Genomic DNA, 19,149 nt, shown 5'->3' with positions numbered 1-19,149 from the left:
GAGCGTGGCATCTCCTCCCTTCTCTCTTTCTCTCTCTGTCGCCATGTGACACACCTGCTTCTGCCATGATTGGTAGTTTCTTGAGTTCTCACCAGAAGCAGATGCTGGTGCCATGCTTCTACAGCCTGCAGAACCATGAGGCAAAATAAACCTCTTTTTAAAATAAATTACCCAGTCTCAGTATTTCTTAATAGCAATGCAAAATGGATTAACACACTGACTATAGGTTAGTTGTAAAATAGATCCAAAAATTGTATGATATAGTTCAGATGGCCCCTCCAAATCTCATGTCGAGATGTAATCCTCAGTGTTGGAGGTGGGGCCTGGTGTTTGGGTCATGGGAGTGGATGCCTCACGCCTTGATGCTGACCTTGTGATAGTCAGTGAGTTTTTGTGAATAACTAGGGGACAGCAATCTCAGGGAGGTCATCCTGAGATTCCTCACCACCACTCCCACTCTCACTCTTGCTTCTGCTCTGCCATGTGAGATGCTTGCTCTGGCTTTAAGTAAAAGCTCCCTTAGGCCACCCCAGAAGCTGAGCAGATGCCAGCACCTTGCTTGTGCAGCCTGCAGAATCATGAGCCAATTAAAACTCCTTTCTTGGCTTGGCACAGTGGCTCATGCCTGTAATCCCAGCACTTTGGGAGGCCAAGGTGAGTAGATCACCTGAGGTTGCGAGTTTGGGACCAGCCTGACTGACATGGAGAAACCCCGTGTCTACTAAAAATATAAAATTAGCGGGGTGTGGTGGCACATGCCTGTAGTCCCAGCTACTCAGGAGGCTGAGGCAGGAGAATTGCTTGAACCTGGGAGGTGGAGGTTGCAGTGGGTTGAGATCGTGCCATTGCACTCCAGCCTGGGCAACAAGAGCAAAATTCTGTCTCAAAAAAAAAAAAAAATTCCCCCAAAACTCCTTTCTTTATAAATTACCAAGTCTCAGGTATTTCTTTTTTTTTTTTTGACATGGAGTCTTGCTCTGTCGCCCAGGTTGGAGTGCAGTGGTATGATCTCGGCTTACTGCGAGCTCCGCCTCCCGGATTCACTCCATTCTCCCTCCTCAGCCTCCCGAGTAGCTGGGACTACAGGCGCCTGCCACCACGCCCAGCTAATTTTTTGTATTTTTAGTAGAGATGGGGTTTCACCATTCACAGGATGGTCTCGATCTCCTGACCTCGTGATCCGCCCGCCTCGGCCTCCCAAAGTGCTGGGATTACAGGCGTGAGCCACCACGCCCAGCCTCAGGTATTTCTTTATAGAAATGCAGGTATTTCTTTTCTTTTTTTGAGATGGAGTCTCACTTAGTCTCTCAGGCTGGAGTGCAGCCTGGATCTAGGCTCACTGCAACCTCTGCCTCCTGGGTTCAAGCGATTCTCGTGCCTCAGCCACCTGAATAGCTGGGATTACTGGCATGTGCCACCACGCCTGGCTAATTTTTTGTATTTTCAGTAGAGATGGGGTTTCACCATGTTAACCAGGCTGGTCTCAAACTCCTGGCCTCAAGTGATCCACCTGCCTCAGCCTCCCAAAGTGCTGGGATTACAGGTGTGAGCCACCATGCTGGCTGTGGGTATTTCTTTAAAGCAACTATATTATAACCTAATATGGTATATGAGCTTATCTCTCATTTGCAGAAAAGTCCAAGGCAGGCATTCTGGTTGATGGATAGCTTTCCCCTACCTAGTAACTCAGGCATGCAGGCTCCTTCCATGTTGTAGATCCCCAATTCCCTAGAGCCTGTCACCTGCATCCAAGTGATGCAAGACAAAAGAAAACATGGAGGAGGCATATCTGTTCCTTAAGCCTTTGCCAAGAATAGGTACTATAACTTAGAATCATATCCCCTTGCTGAGAACTAGTGTGGCTGTGCCTGGCTGCAAAGTGTGCTGGGAAATATAGTCTAGTTGTGTATGAACAAGAAGAAGAAATGGATTGGTGAATAGTAGCAGTCTCTGCTTCAATCTACTATGAGCAGGCACTTTACATAATTATCATTGAATTAACACCACAACCCTGACAGGTATAGCACCCCCTTTATAGAAGAGGAAGTTGAGATCCAAAAAAATGAAGTAACTTGTCCAAGGTCCCACAGCTATTATGTGGACGACCCAGGATTGGACCCTAATTCTGTTAATTTTCAAACTCTTACTCTTTCCAGTATTACATATTGACTCCTAGGTAGCAAGCCCCTACCTAGGTTGGACTATAATTTGATTGCTATGGTTGAACCAGAATTACCAAAAGGGGTTATTTAAAATGGTTGGTTCCTATCCCCACTCTACTGAAGCTTTGTTTAACCAGCCTGGTAGAGGCCCAAAAATGTGCATTTAAACAAACTCTCTGGGTTATTCAGATGTGCTGTAATGTTTGTAATATACCAGAGCAGCTTTCCCTTCTGGGATGGGGAAATCATTAAGGTAAATTCCCAGTTGCAGTCTGGAAAAGTCCTCCTCTCTGGGATTTGGGATCATAATCTATTTATGAATTTCTGGAACTTCTCCAGCGTAGCTGACCTTCCATCTGTAGGAATGACGTCATGTGGAGGGATTCAAAGAATGGTAACAACAGTGCAGTGAGTGCAATTAGTTCTATGTGCCTGCACTAGTGGGCCTGTTCTCTGCTGACAAACCCACCCAGCTGATCCCTGCACTGCTTAGGTTGGGGTCACTATTGGGTGCCTCTAATTCCCTCCTTTAGATCCCTGTGGAATCTTACATAATTGGTGATATTGGCTGTCTAGGCCACTTATTCAGCCAGTTTGTCACCCCACCTTCATTAAGGATGGACTGTTTGCAGACTTGTGCTAGACTTGTGAAGGAAGCAGAGATAACTCCAGCTCTTAAGAGCTTGTAGCCTAGTGGGGTAAACCTACCACTAGTAATGAGAGCTACCAATTATCCAGTACTTTTAACATATTAGCTTATTTAATTCTTTCAAACAACCCCAGGACATAGGCATTATTGGCCGTTTTCCAGAAGCTGAGGTTCAAAGATATTAAATAACTGAATCAAGGTCATCCAACTAGTGAGTGATGGTGGGGCTGGTGTTGGAATCCAGGTCAGTCTACGTCTAAAGTCCACGTTCTTAGGTACTCCAAGTAGTGGACCAAAAGTTGGTGTAATGGACTGAATATTATGTCTCCCCAAAATTTATATGCTGAAATCCCAGCCCCCAAGGTGATGGTATTTGGGAGATGATTAGTTCATGAAGATAGAACCTTCATGAATGAAGCTGGGTGCAGTGGCTCATACCTATAATCCCAACACTTTGGGAGACTGAGGCCAGTGGATCGCTTGAGGCAAGGAGTGCGAGACCAGCCTGGCAGCCTGGTCAACATGGCAAAACCCCGTCTCTACAAAAAAAAAAAAAAAAATACAAAAATTAGCTGGACATGGTGGCATGCGCCTATAGTCCCAGCTACTCAGGAGGCTGAGGTGGGAGGATCACTTGAGCCTGGGAGGCAGTGGTTTCAGTGAGCCAAGATTGTGCTACTGTACTCCAGCCTGGGGGACAGAGTGAGACTCTGTCTCAAAAAAAAGAAAAAAAAAAAAGAAAGAGACTAGAAGCCTTATAAAAGGAAGAGAGATCCCTGGCCCCTTCCACAATGAGGACATAGTTAAAAGACCTCACCAGACACTATAGCTTCCAGTGCCATGATCTTGGACTTCCAAGCCTCCAGCACTGTGAGAAATAAATGTTTGTTGTTTGTAAGCTACCCAGTATCTGGTATTTTGTTATAGTTGCCTGAACAGTCTAAGATAGATGGTTCCCAAAAAGACATCCACAACCTAATTTCCAGAACTGTAAATGTTAACTTTGCAGACGTAATGAAATTAGGGATCTTGATTTGAGGAGATCACCCTGGATTAGCCAAGTTATTATTATTATTATTATTTTGAGATGGAGTCTTGCTCTGTCACCCAGGCTGGAGTGCAATGGTGTGATCTCAGTTCACTGCAACCCCCGCCTCCCAGTTTCAAGCAATTCTCTTGCCTCCACCTCCCGAGTAGCTGCAATTACAGGAGCCTGCCACCATGCCTGGCTAATTTTTGTATTTTTAGTAGAGATGGGGTTTCACCATGTTGGCCAGACTGGTCTCAAACCCCTGACCTCAAGTGATCTGCCCACCTCGGCCTTCCAACGTGCTGGGATTACAGGCATGAGCCACCATGTCTGGCATGACAAGTGTTTTTATAAGAGACACACTGAGGAGAAAACAGACGCAGATGAGATGATAAGAAGACTAGGTAGAAATTGGAGTGGTGCAGCTACAAGCCAAGGCATGCTGACAGCCACCCAAAGCTGGAAGAATTAAATAATAGATCGCCTCCTAGATCCTTCGGAGGGAGCACAACCCCGACAACATAGTACTTTCAGACTTCTGGTCTTCAGAACTGTGAGAGAATAACTTTCTGTGTTGTAAATCACTGGTTTGTGGTCTTTTTTTTTTTTTTTCAGTAGCCTCTGGAAGACTAATACATTCTATTTGTTTTATAAAAGCAAAACCACAAGGCAGCATGTAATTCAAGGCTGAAGGAGTGTGGCATGCTGACAGATGGTTAGAAAAACTGAATGTCAGAGAAAGATACCAAATCCAGTCAGTGGCTCTGTGTGATTATCAGTTAGTATGTGTCCTTTTCTCTTGTGTCCAACTTACATCATCACCATCACCTATTATTGAGCACTTAATATGTGCTAGGTACCAAGCTAAGTGCTTTGCCTAGATCACCTCAGTTAAGACTCACACTAATTCTATGAGGTAGGTGCCAGTATTTGACTATTTTACAAATGAGGAAACTGAGGCTCAGAGAGGTGAGGTCCCATCTGCAGTTGGACTGTGAGTAAACGGCAGAGTGAGGACCAGAACTCAAGTGTGTCTTACTGCAGAGTCTTGGCTTATGCAGTTCCTAGCCACCTTCCGTGTTAGTTTGTTCTTCTGCATATAGTCATTGTAGTTAAGAGCTCTGGGCCAGGCGCGGTGGCTCACACCTGTAATCCCAGCACTCTGGGAGGCTGAGGCGGGCAGATCGCCTGAGATCAGGAGTTCGAGACCAGCCTGGCCAACATGGCGAAACCCCGTCTCTACTAAAAAATACAAAAAATTAGACGGGCCTGGTGGCACTCGCCTGTAATCCCAGCTACTTGGGAGGCTGAGGCAGAAGAATCAGTTGAACCTGGGAGTCAGAGGTTGCAGTGAGCCGAGATTGTGTCACTACACTCCAGCCTGGGCGACAGAGAAAGACCCCATCTAAAAAAAAAAAAAAGAGCTCTCCAGTTTCTGGTGACTTGAGCCAGCGGGGGTGGAATGAGGCCTGGCTCTATGAACCTGAGTCATCTAGTGTAGGACATCCCCCTCCAGGCCAGAGCAGCCTGCCTCTGTGGATGTTTGTTAATGAACAAGTGAACATATGGGTTGGGCTGCCCGCAGAGCTCTGCCTATCTCAGGGCCACAGGAGTCATTTATGTCATCCTCTTGGCAGGTATGCCACTAGTGTCTGAGCTCAGTTACTGAGCTTCTTCCCACTGCGGGGGAAAGGGCAGGTAAGCCTGGCTCTCACTCTCTGCCTCACCCACTAAGCCTGGAGAGTGGGGAAGGAGGGGTATGGAGATATAGCATGCAAGTCCCAGGGAAGGGAACGGAGAAAATGGACTGAAGTTTCTGATAAGGTCCACAGTGATCTGGATGGCCTGGGCCTGTCCAATTCTCTGTCCAGGAAGAGGAAGGGAACACAAGGTGAGATTTTAATTTCTATTTTGTTCCCAGAAACTATCAATGCTGTAGACTTAAGGCCTCTTAAGAATATCCTTTTTGCAAGAGGGGATGGGAAAATCTCTGGCCCCAACTCTGACAGGAAAGCCTGGTTTTAGCATTGAAAAGATGATTGAATACAGCTTGCTTTTTCTCCAGGGAGGAGAGACAAGATGCAGTAACAGAGAGGCCTAAGGCAAGGTGCCTATTTTTGCATTGCTGCAGCAACGTGGAGGCTTTCTGCCCTGCCTCACACCCGTCATCCATCAGCCCCAGCCTTCCCCATCACGGTTTTCCCAGATGAGGCCTGATTGTTGATTTCTTTCACGTGTGTGTGGAATTAACATCTTCTATCCCTTTCAATGTTGAATTAACTTAGCGACGAACTCATCAAGGACTCCTTATCAAGGCTTTCCCTCCTTTCTATAATTTTATCCATTGTCAGCTTTGACAGAAATCCCACTGAAGGTTTGTCAAAGAGCCATTGAAGAGTTCTAAGTGGTCTTGCTTGCAGAGGGCAACTGCACTTGACCTCTATTTATACTTTTTGTAGTACTCTTTCCTGGACTCAGAGATGCAACTGGGATTGAAATTATATTTACCAAACATCAACATATTGATGTTAGACCTTAAAAGAAGAAAATGTAAAACAGCAAACATCTATAGTCTTTTTGCAGTAAACAGTAAACTCAGGAAATTTTTATTCATTGATTCCTTCCTTCAACAAAATTGTGATTAAGAATACCTGCTATCTGTCAAATTCTAAGAATATGAAAAAGAACAAATTCTACCCTCAACTTACTCAAAGTCTAGACAGGGAAGCAGAAAATAGCAAATAATTACTATATGGTGTGATATGTACCACAGCCTGAAGAGAAATATACTGAAAACTGAGAATTCAAAAAAGGTTGAATTAATGGTTGGTGGGTTCATAATAAGCAACTACAGTAAATGAGGAATATTAGAGGGTTATTCTGAACCTGCTAAGATCATTGGAGACGACAACTTTGGACGATAGGTCTGGTTCCTGGGTTGGGTATTGAGCAAGGCTTGGGCTGGACCTGGGGTGCATTTGAGCTGTAACATACGCCCCCAGTTTCACTCTAGCAGTAATGATCCTTGGCAGCAGTTTATCTGCTTTATTTCTTCCCACCCCATTTTTATAGTACAATGTCTGCTAAAAATGATGTCAGTAAAAGCAGTTGCTATAGTGAAGTTGAATGTCATTTCTGGGACACTGGGTGTGTAACAGTTGCACGTAGGGAGTGGGTGGCTCCACTTTCCCTAATCAAAAACAGGGAAGTCCTGGCATTGAGCCAGGAGGGTTGGGCAACTGGATTGGGCGGCAGAAAATCAGTAATTGTCTCTGCCTTTTCCCTGGTTTATGGAGTGTCACAGATCCAGAGACACACCTTTCTTATCTATAAAATGGGAATAATGTTTGCTTCCGCCTTACTTATTTAAAAACATTTCTTACAATTCCTAGTCAGAGTTATTTGTCAAAAAGCTTTTGTGGATGTTGATACGGTTTGGCTCCATGTCCCCACCCAAATCTCATCTCAAATTTTAATCCCCCCATGTTGTGGGAGGGACTTGGTGGGAGTGATTGGATCAAGGAGGCGGTTTCCCCAATGCTGTTCTTGTGATAGTGAGGGAGTTCTCGCAAGATCTGACCTTTTTTTTTTTTGAGATGGAGTCCCACTCTGTTGCCCAGGCTGGAGTACAGTGGCATGATCTTGGCTCACTGCAACCTCCACCTCCCAGATGTCAAGCGATTCTCTTGCCTCAGCCTCCCAAGTAGCTGGGGTTACAGGCATGTGCCACCATGGTGAGCTAATTTTTGTATTTTTAGTGGTGATGGGGTTTCACCATGTTGGCCAGGCTGGTCTTGAACTCCTGACCTCAAGTGATCTGCCTGCCTCAACCTCCCAAAGTGCTGGGATTACAAGTGTGAGCCACCGCACCCAGCCGTGATCTGATGGTTTAAGAGTGGCAGTTTCTTCTGCATGCTCTCTCTCTTCTGCTGCCTTGTAAGATGTGCCTTGCTTCCCCTTCACTTTCTGCCATGATTATAAGTTTCCTGAGGCCTCCCCAGCCATGCAGAACTGTAAGTCAATTAAACCTCTTTTCTTTATAAATTACCCAGCCTCAGGTAGTCTTTATAGCAGTATGAAAACAGACTAATACAGACGGCCAACATTTTGGTTAGGTGAAGTTGTTTAGCTTTCAGTTGTTTGTTTGGGCCCACTCCTTGTAACTTAGCATGGAGACAGTGCTGAAGAAATGGGGCTAGAGCAGGTCATTGTTAATTGAGGGAAGGATCCTGGGAACATCGGGTTATCTTGAGGACACCCAGAGGTGGGAGTGTGAGTGGAAGTACCCAGAGTCTGGCAGCAAGGGCACCAGGCCTGGGGAGCCTCACCCACAGGCATAGGGGGCGCACAGCATGGCAGAGGTTATGGGTGGGTGCCATCAGGTGGTGATGCATGATATAGTTTGGCTGTGTCCCCACCCAAATCTCAACTTGAATTGTATCTCCCAGAATTCCCATGTGTTGTGGGAGGGGCCCAGAGTGAGGTAATTGAATCATGGGGGCCAGTCTTGTGCTATTCTCATGATAGTGAATAAGTCTCATGAGAGCTGATGGGTTTATCAGGGGTTTCTGCTTTTGCTTCTCCCTGTTTTTCTCTTGCTGCTGCCATGTAAGAAGTGCCTTTCACCTACTGCCATGATTCTGAGGCCTCCTCAGCCATGTGGAACTGTAAGTCCAATTAAACCTCTTTTTCTTCCCAGTCTCTGGTGTGTCTTTATCAGCAGTGTGAAAACAAACTAATACAATGCATATCCCCTCGTTCCCCATCCTTGCTCTCCTTAAAGTGAGAGCACTGAGGATGTGTCCAGACCCGTCACAGAAGAAACATGAATGGCTATGCCACTCAGAAAAAAATTTTCAGCCACACGAGAGTCAAGCAGAATGCAGACTAGAAATGATACTAATTTTACCTACCAAATTGGGAAAAAATAAAAGAAGATAATGGACAATGCTGATCATTTCTTGAAACAGGCTCTACGGCTAGAGGGGATGAATTTGTTGAAGCTTTCAGGAAACAATTCAACAACATCTATCAGGAACTTTAAGAATATTTAACCTTTTGTTCCAATATCCCAATCCTGGAAACCTATTCTAAGGAAAAAAAGAGATTATAGGGTTAGAGATTTCAATAAAAACATGGCCAGAATAAAATTATTTATATTGGAAAAAGAATTAAACAACTTCAATGCTCCCAAATAGGGCAAGCATTAAGTAAACAATAAAAATATCCATAGGGGAGACTATTATGCAGCTATTTAAAAAAATCATACTTTTTTTGAGACCTGGTCTCACTTTATTGCCCAGGCTGGAGTGCAGTGGTGCAATCACAGCTCACTGCAGCCTTGAACTCTTGGGCTGAACTGATTCTCCCACCTCAGCCTCTCGAGCACCTGCGACTACAGGTGTGCACCACCATGCCCAGCTAATTAAAACAATTTTTTTTTTTTTTTTTAGAAATGAGGTCTCATTATGTTGCCCAGGCTGGTCTTGAACTTCTGGGTTCAAGTGAACCTCCTACCTCGGCCTCCCAAAGTGCTGGGATTACAGGTGTGAGCTATTGCACCCGGCCTAAACATCATATGAAGGGGTGGTTTGCCCCTTCACACCTGTGGGTATTTCTCATCAGGTGGGACGAGAGACTGAGAAAAGAAATAAGACACAGGGACAAAGTATAGAGAAAGAACAGTGGGCCCAGCAGACTGGCGCTCAGCATACGGAGGACCTGCACCGGCACTGGTTCTGTATTCCCTCAGTATTTATTGATTACTATTTTCACTATCTCAGCAAGAGGAATGCGGCAGGAGAACAGGGTGATAGTGGGGAGAAGTTCAGCAAGAAAACATGTGAGCAAAGGAATCTGTGTCACAAATAAGTTCAAGGGAAGGTACTATGCCTGGATGTGCACGTAGGCCAGATTTATGCTTCTCTCCACCCAAACATCTCAGTGGAGTAAAGTATAACAAAATAAAGAATAATTGCCGCCAGCATATCTCGCCTCCAGCCAGTGTGGTTTTCTACAATCGAGTTTTATACCGAGACATTCCGTTCCCGGGGCATGCAGGACACAGAGGCCTTCCTCTTTTACTAATCCTCCTCAGCACAGACCCTTCACGGGTGTCGGGCTGGGGGACGGTCAGGTCTTTCCCATCCCATGAGGCTGTATCTCAGGCTGTCTCAGTGGGGAGAAACTTTGGACAATACCTGGTTTTCCTGGGCAGAGGTCCCTGCGGCTTTCCACAGTGCATTGTGCCCCTGGTTAATCGAGAGTGGAGAATGGCGATGACTTTTACCAAGCATACTGCCTGTAAACATTTTGTTAACAAGGCACATCCTGCACAGCCCTAGATCCCTTAAACCTTGATTCCATACAACACATGTTTCTGTGAGCACAAGGATGGGGCAAAGTTACAGATTAACAGCATCTCAAGGCAAAACAATTGTTCAGCGTGCAGATCAAAATGGAGTTTCTTAAGTCTTCCTTTTCTACACAGACACAGTTGTGATACCCTAACTTGAATTAACCTGATTGACTCTCTCTTAGCTGAGAAACCTGAACGGACTCCATTTGGCTCCTTCATTTGCAAGACATCAAGGGCTTCTTACCCACCCCCTTCCTCAAGGACTTAACTTGAGCAAGCTGACTCCCAGCACATCAAAGAATGCAATTAACTGATAAGATGCTGTGGCAAGCTATGTCCGCAGTTCCCAGGAATTTGTCCAGTTGATATTACCCTAAGCCCCTGCGTTTTTGTCTGGTTCATAGCACCCAAAGCCCAGCGTCTATCACCTTCTGATGGATTTAAAGCCCCTGCACCTGGAACTGTTTGCTTTCCTGTAACCATTTGTCTTTTTAACTTCTTTTGCCTGTTTTACTTCTGTAAGATTGCTACAGCTAGGCTCCCCCTCCCCTCTCTAAACCAAAGTATAAAACAAAATCTAGCCCCTTCTTCAGGGCCGAGAGAATTTTGAGCACTAGCCATCTCTCGGTCGCCGGCTAATAAAGGACTCCTGAACTCGTCTGAGAGTGTGGAGTTTCTGTATAACTCGCTCGGTTACAACACAGTTAACAGTCTGATCTCTTTTTTTTTTTTTTTTCCCTACATCATACTTTCAAAGAATAACTGACACGGATAAATGCTTTTCCTACAGTGTTAACATTTTGGTGCTGGGGATCTCAGTGCAGTATACAGACCACACCTGTGCATGTGAAAGATTGGAAGGATATTTTCCAAAGTGCTGAAACATCATTTCTGAGTTGTAGGATTGCAGGATTACTTCCTTCTTTACATTTTCCAATATTTTCTAAATATTCTAAAGTGAGTTGCACAATTTTGATAAGGGGGAAAAGATGTCATTAAAAAATGATTGCACCTGCCTGACTGCAGCCAGTGCTCTCTGCTGCCAGCGGATCCTCTGCCTTTGGCAAGAGGCAGATTTCATGAGCCTGGAGACCCTGCCAGGAAAAAGTGCAAGGAATTAGAACAATTCACCCTGGGGCCTGGCCAGGCCCGGTGGAGAGAGGGATGGGGCAGAGAAGCCCATCTGGGAAGAGGGGCAGTTTTTTTTCTCAGGTGCATCCTCAAATTGAGCTGTGCCCACCTATGGACTCCGAGGACCCCAAGTTAAAGAGTACTTGCTGGTGCCGGACTGAAGGCCCAGCTAAATGCCACCTTGACTCTGGGGCTGTGTGCCCAGTGCCACCTTGAAGAGTGAGGGGATGTGGCTGGACAGATGCTTGGGTAGACCCAGCTTCTGTCCCCCGCTCTGAGCAGCTCAGAGCAGCCAGTGAAGAGCATCACACTTTGCTTCAAAAACCCACAGAGCAGCTTGACAGGGAGTTCTGGTTTCTGCTCGAATGCATTTGAGACTGAAATTTCCCCGCAATGTATTGTCTAGCACTTTTCCACTCTGCTCAGTAACAGCAGCATTGCCAGGGAGCAGGTTAGACGTGCAGAAGCTCAACTCCGGTTTACAGAACGAGAATGTACAGTTCAGCAAATCCCCAGGGTACTCAGGAGCACTGAGTTTGCAGCACTACTCAGCTCCTCTCACAGGGGGATGGACCTCAGACTGGGCTGGGCTCGGGGGAGCAGGGAGGAGGAGGAGAGCACTGAGGAGCGGCGGAGTGGGGGCCTGTGGGAAGCCCACTCCAATCAGGTGGGATGGAAGCAGAAGTGGCTCCTGAGGGGAAGCAAGAGCAGCTGGACAGAGCACTGAGTGGCCCTCGTTTCTGCCACTTGGGGTGAAAGAGGCGGGGTAATAGCTTATTCCAGGGCAACCTCCTCCAGGAATGTGTGGGGTATGGGGATAGTCTCTCCCTGTTCCTCACAGGGTCCCTGGAGCTTGGTAGGAAGCAGAAGGTATTATTTTCATTTTCCAGATGGTTTTATAGGGGCTGGGGGAGGGAGCCTGGGAGGTTGCCAGCCTACTGGGAAAGCTCAGAGCCCTCTCCTCACTCTAATGGTGCCAGCTGGCCCTCGGGCCAGATAGGAAGGCTGTGCCCAGGCACACTATCATTCCAGATCCTGGGAGAGTTGCCAGGAATTGGGCTGCTGGGTTTTCTCATCACAGCTGAGGCCCTTCATTGGGGCATCTGGGAGGTACAGAGAACTTGGGCTACTTTCTTTTCTTTCTTTTTTTTTTTTTTTTTGTAGTCCATTTTATTAATTTTCCTCCAGCTTTATTAAGGTATAATTGACAAAGATGAGCCACTGTCATTTTGAGGGGGTGGTGGTTTTTCCCAATGTATTAAAAATGCAGAAATGCCAGCCAGGCCCAGTGGCTCACGCCTGTAATCCCAGCACTTTGGGAGGCCAAGGCAGGTGGATCACTTGAGGGCAGGAGTTCAAGACCAATCTAGCCAACATGGTGAAAACCTATCTCTGCTAAAAATATATATATATATATATATAAATTAGCCGGGCCTGGTGGTGCACACCTGTAATCCCAGCTACTCAGGAGGCTTAGGCAGGAGAATCGCTTGAACCCCGGAGGTAGAGAGCCAAGATCGCGCCACTGCACTCCAGTCTGGGCGAGTGAGCAAGACTCTGTCCCATGAAAAAAAAAAAAAAAGCAGAAATGCCAAAACAAGTTAAAATGTTACAGTATATGTTACATTTTAAAAATGAATGCTTAGAAACACATAACAGGTGCATATGGATAGAACTTTATACTAGTTTGCTAGGGCTGCCATAACAAACTACTGCAGGACCAGTGGCTTAAACAGACATTTATTGTCTCACAGTCCTGGAGGCTGGAAGTCAGGGATCAAGGTGTTGGCAGGGTTGGTTTCTGAGGCCTGTCTTCTTGGCTTGCAGATGCCATCTTCTCCTTGTATGTTCATGTGGTCTTCTCTCTGTGTGTGTCTGTGCCAATTTTCCTCTTCTTACAGAGACACCCTTATTGGATTAGGACCCACCCTCACAACCTCATTTTAACTGACTGATCTATCCTCCAAATTCAGTCAGATTCTGAGTTGCTGGGGGTTATGTCTTCAACATATGAATTTTGGAGGGATACAACTTGGCCCATAACAAACATCATTTGGAAATAACTTCAAAAGTTTAAAAGTCCTTTCTTGAATGTAAAGCCGAGGCCCGGAGGCCTTCTTGCCCCTACCTCTGTCTATGTCCTGGACTCTTAAGCCATCTAGGTGGGCAGCAGGAGGTATCTGATTTTTCCTGTTTGTGTGTTGTCTCAGTCTCTCTGGGCTGAAAACAAAAATGCCATAAACTGGTGTCTTAGAAACAACAGAAATTTATTTCTCACAGTTCTGGAGTCTGGGAAGTCCAAGATCAAGGTGTGGGAAGATTCAGTGTCTGGCCAGGCCAAGTTTCTGGTTCATAGATAGAACCTTCTTGCTGTGTCCTATCATGGTGGAGTGGGTGAGCTAGCTCTCTGTGGTCGCTAAATCCTAATCATGATGGCTCTGCCCTCATGACTGAATTACCCTTCAAAATTCCCACCTCCTTATGCCATCACTTTGGGGTTTAGGATTTCAACTCATGAATTTTAAGGGGACACAAATATTTAGTCCATTGTATGTGTGGGGTGGGTCAGGAAGAAAGCCCCTCTCTCCCTCTTGCCCTACTGGCTGCTTCTTGCCCTCTGAGTTCATCTCCACTTTGCCCTCATGTGGATCCCAGCAGCTAGCTTCCCTTTTGGTAGGAATGTTTGAGGTTGTGGCTTCAGCTGATGCCCATGGCTGGGCACAGTCTCCCAGGGACCAGGATTCTGTTGCCCCTGTGGTTGGGGCATGCATGAAGAAGCCCTGCCCAATGTGGCATCTTCTGTCCCTGAAGATGTTCCTCAAATCTAGAAAAACATCCTTGAGGAATTATTCAGTAATCACGAAGTATAAAACCTCCCAGTGTTTACCTCTGCCTGGGAACCTGCCCTTTTAGATGAGGAAATTCTGGCCGGGTGTGGTGGCTCACACCTGTAATCCCAGCACTTTGGGAGGCAGAGGTGGGCGGATCACCTGAGGTCAGGAGTTCAAGGCCAGCCTGGCCAACATGGTAAAACCCCATCTCTACTAAAAATACAAAAATTAGCCGGCCTGGTGGTGAGTGCCTGTAATCCCAGCTACTTGGGAGGCTGAGGCAGGAGAATCACTTGAACCCAGGAGGTGGAGGTTGCAGTGAGCCAAGATGGCACCAATGCACTCCAGTCTGGTGACAAGAGTAAGACTCCATCTCAAAAATAAATAAATAGATAGATAGATAGATAGATAGTTAGACAGATAAATAGATAGACAGATAGATGAATGAGGAAATTCTCCTCTTTCAAGTCTTCCTTTCTCCCCAAAGCCACTGTTATGGGTTGAATTGTGTCCCTCTAAAAAAGGTATGTTGGAGCCCTGTATTAGTTCGTTTTCACACTGCTGATAAAGACATACCCGAGACTAGGTTACTTATAAAGAAAAAGAGGTTTAATGGACTCACAGTTCCACGTGGCTAGGGAGGCCTCACAATCTTGGTGGAAGGTGAAAGGCATGTCTTACATGGCAGCAGGCAAGAGAGAAAATGTGTGCAGGGGAACTCCCATTTATAAAACCATCAGATCTCATGAGACTTATTCACTATCAGGAGAAGAGCACAGGAGGGACTCACCCACCCTGATTCAACAACCTCCCACTGGGTTCCTCCCATGACATGTGGGAATTACGGGAGCTACAACTCAAGATGAAATTTGGGTGAGGACACAGCCAAACCATGTCAAGCCCTAACCCTTAGTACATCAGAATGTGATTATATTTGAAAACAGGGTTATTAGAGAGGTAAAAAAGTTAAAATGAGGTCACTAGGATGGGCCCTCATCAGATATGACTGGTGTCCTTAAAAGGGGGATAAGTGGGCGAAAAGACAGACATGCGTAGAGGGAAGATGATGTAAAGAGACACAGGGAGAAGATGGATATCCACAAGCCAAGGAGGGAGGCCTGGAGCAGACCCCTCACAGCCCTCAGAAGAAACCAGCTCTGCCGACATTTTGATTCCCTAGACCCGTTCTCCAGAACTGTAAAGACGGTAACTTTCTGTTGTTTCAGGCAGCCTGAGCAAACTGATATACCATCTGTGGTAACTCTTCCCCCTTGCACCACTTCTTGTTCACCCAGCTGCTCAGTCTTGGGCTATACACAGATCATAAGCTTCCTGAGAGCAAGGATTAGGATTATATTCTCCTTCTCAATCCCACAGGCCCCTGCATGGTGCAGAAGCTCAATGAAACCATGTTGATTTAAAGGACCTTTCCTCCCTTCCTCTGTTCCTCGTCTTCTCTTAGACTTTCTGGCACGGTTTGTGTGGGAGGCTGAGCCTAATAAATGTGGTCCTTGCTGGTGGGCCTGGGGCATGGCTGTGCATTCACCCAGCTCTTGGGTTCTTGTGACTTAGTCTGTCTTTCAACTTCCAATCTGATGCTGGGAACAATCTTGCTCAGTCGTAGTGTGTATCACCATGACCTTGAAATGACATCACAGTGCAAACATGGCAATCCCCATGAAGCTCTAGGGTTCAGGGGAGGGCATCCCAGGGAGGCCTCTCTGGGTGGTGAGGGGGTAGGGAAAGGGCCTTCTGGCTGCTCCCTCCGGGAAGCTGCCTCTAGGTCCCAGGGCTTGAGATATCACAGAAGCCTGGCTCTCCCTAGGGGTGGCAACCTTGGTCTCCCTGCAGACCCTTCTCAGGGCATGTTCCATTGGAACTTTGATGACTCCAGCCTCTAAGACTGGGATGCCTGCCCCTGCTCTGTCCTCAGGTGCAGCCCTCACAGCTGCAGGTGTGCTAGGGATTGCTGAGGGGGAGGGGAAGATACTTAGGGGTCCCAGAGGGATGGACTACTAAGGGAAGACACTATGACTCGAAAGAAGAGGCACCCTGGAGGAAGGGGGTGGGCTTCTGATGCAGGGAGGGGCTGTGAATTGTTACACAGTGGAGGGGGCCTGTGCCACGCTCTCAGAGGGTGCAGGAAATTGGACAAAGTGTTCTGGGTCTCGGAGGGGGAGTGATCACATCTATCTGAAGGGTTGGAGAAGCCGCACAGGGGAGGTGACATCTGAATTAGGCCCTGGAGAGTGAACAAAAAACCCATAAGGAAGAGTGGAGGCTTCAGATCTGCCCGCAGTCCTCCTCGCCCGGCACCTGAAGGTATAGCCCATGGCGGGGAGACATTGCTGGCCAAAGAGCCCCATTTCTTCCAACTTAGTTGCCAAGGATGGGGCCTGTGATGGACCAGGTGCCAAGGGCATTTTAAAGAACAGAGCATGTCAGGAGAGTGGCAGGAAAACAGGTTTGCAGTATTAACCCCACTTTGCCATTCTCCAACTCCCTGCCCCCTCCAACTTCCAAGCAGGTGACTTCCTGGCTCATTGCCTCAGCTGTGGAATGTGACAGACAGGAAGGCAGGACTGGACCTGGGATTCGAAAAGCCCAAAGCCACTCCAGAGTGTACAGGACTCCAGATCTAGCCAAAATATTTGGCATATGGGAGGTTTGATGAGAAGGTGATTTCCTTGGTGGTGAGGGGAAGAAGGAAAGCAATGACAGTATAGAGATGGGGGTCCCTCGGAAACAGGGGGCAGATTGTCCTGTTTCCTGCAACCTAGAAAGAGCCCTGGGAGACCGCAGAGAGGAAGTGGCTTGTGTGTATGTTGAGGTAGATGGGACCTTGTCTTCTAGAGGTTCTATCCCAGCATGGTTCAGAACAGAACCAGTTCCTTCCCAAGACAGCTGCAGTAGGGGCAGCAAACCTTCAGCCTTAAAAGGACCATGACCTTGACAGAGCAGCTGTCTAGTGACTGGGCTGAGAGGTGAGTGATGGCAGCTGCCCTGCACACCTCCAGGGATGTGCTCACACGGTGGCCTCTGCTGTAGGCAAAACTCTGAAGATACTCTCCCTTCTCCCTGTTTGGTCAATCAAACACAAATTTAGGTTCTGCTGGGAAGGGGCTTTGCAGGTGGAATTAAGGTTATTAATAAGCTGACCTTAAAATAGGGAGAGAACCCAGCACATCCAGGTGGGCCCGATGTAATCAAGCAGAAAAGGAAGGCAGAAGAGTCAGATGCCGCAGAAGGCCGAGTCCATGATCTTCCAAGTCTGAGAAAGATCTGATGCCTCCTGGATGATGTGCAAGGACCAAAGAAGGAACTCTAAGGAGCTAAGGGCGACCCTAGCTGCCACCTAGCAAGTTTACCCATGAAGAACTGAACTGGGCCAGCAACCTGAGCGAGCTTAGAAGAGGATTATTTCCTAGAGTCTCCAGCTATAAGCCCAGCACAGCCAACACCTGGTAAGACCCATGTTGCACTTCTACAGAAACTGTGAGAAATAAGTTTGTGTTGTGTTAAGCCATTATATTTGTGGTAATTTGTTATAGCAGTGAGAGCAAACTATACAGCCTTTGAACAGTGTCTGCAGTTGTGTAGGACACAAAGTAAGTGACAATAGGTGGCATCTTCTAGACACCTGTGTGACAAAAGACAATAAAGACCCCATCTCCCAGAGCTCAGTGGGACTTTGACAAGATCCTAGGCTCAGGATGTGGGTAAATTCTAAATCAACAGAGATTATGTTTCTGCCACATTGGCAGGATAGGAATCAAATAGAATTAAACTCTGTGACAGAAAGATGGTTTGTTGGCTGGGTGTGGTGGCTCACGCCTGTAATCCCAACACTTTGGGAGGCTGAGGCGGGTGGATCACCTGAGGTCAGGAGTTGGAGACAAGCCTGGCAACATGGTGAAACCCTGTCTCCACTAAAAATACAAAAATTATCTGGGTGTGGTGGCGTACACCTGTAATCCCAGCTACACGGGAGGCTGAGGCACAAGAATTGCTTGAACCTGGGAGGTGGAGATTGTGCCACTGCACTCCAGCCTGGGTGACAGAGCAAGACTCTGTCTCAAAAAAAAAAAAAAAAAAAAAGACAAAGAGAAATGGTTTGTTTTCTGTACACCTGAACTTGTGGCCTAAGTTTGGGACCCACTTCAAGAGATCTTGCATTAAATGGAGCTGGAATTAAGGCCTCCTAAATGCTGAGAGCTTCTGTGTCCAGGTTAGCTTTCAAAGGACAGGAGCAAGGGGGAGGAAGGCAGAACAGATAAATAGTTGAAGAGGCTCCCAGACAGGTCTTCACCCCAGTACAGCCAGACCCACGGAACCTTCCACCAGCCCAGACAGGCTTTGCCCTGCTGCTGTCATGCAAGAGGAGCTCTGCGGCCTGACTGCTGCTGCATGGGGGAAGAGCCAGCTGTCTGGGGGCTCTCAGAAGTACAGTTCTGCTTTCTCTGGCTTCCCACTGTTGGGACTCAGAAAACAGTACTCTAAAATGAAAGCCTCAGAAGTGAAAAGTTTTTCTCTGCATACCTGCCCTCCTGTCTCTCAGGCCCGTTCTCGCCTAGTCTAGCCATAGAAACTAGAATCCCTCTTCCGCATAGAAACCAGAACCTCTTTTCCCCAAAGCCAGCCATAAATCCTAAAAATATTACTCTCATTTTCCCTCTGCCTTTCTGTGTAAAAACTGGCCATAAAGAAATGATCCGACTTACCTTGTTTGACTGTAGGTCGTAAGACCCCCATTCCAGAGAGGGTCCTGCCCTGCACATAGAAGGAAGGGATGCTGTGCAGAGAGGCCAAGAATCTACACAAGCCTCACTGAATCTCCCAGCTCAGTCTATTAGCATTAGATCATACCCTTTTTTGTCCAATCGCATTTCTACATAGCTGTTCATACTTTGTTAATCTTAAGCATCAATATGGCCAATTTCCCCGTTATCTTTAGGTTTTCATTCTGAAGGATCCTGTGTATAAACGTT

General features: G+C 46.8%; 1 protein-coding gene across 2 annotated transcripts in view; it reads left to right on the top strand.

The window, feature by feature from the left end:
* Window positions 1-10,859, top strand: part of SERINC5 (serine incorporator 5) — a 151,825-nt gene extending 140,966 nt beyond the window's left edge. The window contains exons 12-14 of one of the 2 annotated variants that reach the window (XR_008502609.2): window positions 7,438-7,575; window positions 8,455-8,508; window positions 10,382-10,859. Coding sequence is in view for 1 of the 2 variants with exons in the window: in XM_054488017.2 (XP_054343992.1) it covers window positions 8,455-8,479 (25 nt within the window). In the remaining variant the exon portion in view is untranslated. The remainder of the gene's footprint in view (window positions 1-7,437; window positions 7,576-8,454; window positions 8,509-10,381) is intronic. The other variant, XM_054488017.2, reaches the window with a different exon arrangement.
* Window positions 10,860-19,149: the final 8,290 nt, after the last annotated feature.

The sequence above is a fragment of the Pongo pygmaeus genome, chromosome 4, assembly GCF_028885625.2.
Source record: "Pongo pygmaeus isolate AG05252 chromosome 4, NHGRI_mPonPyg2-v2.0_pri, whole genome shotgun sequence".
Lineage (NCBI taxonomy): Eukaryota > Metazoa > Chordata > Mammalia > Primates > Hominidae > Pongo > Pongo pygmaeus.
The sequence above is the reverse complement of the archived record's forward strand: the minus strand, read 5'-3'. Positions and strand labels throughout refer to the sequence as shown.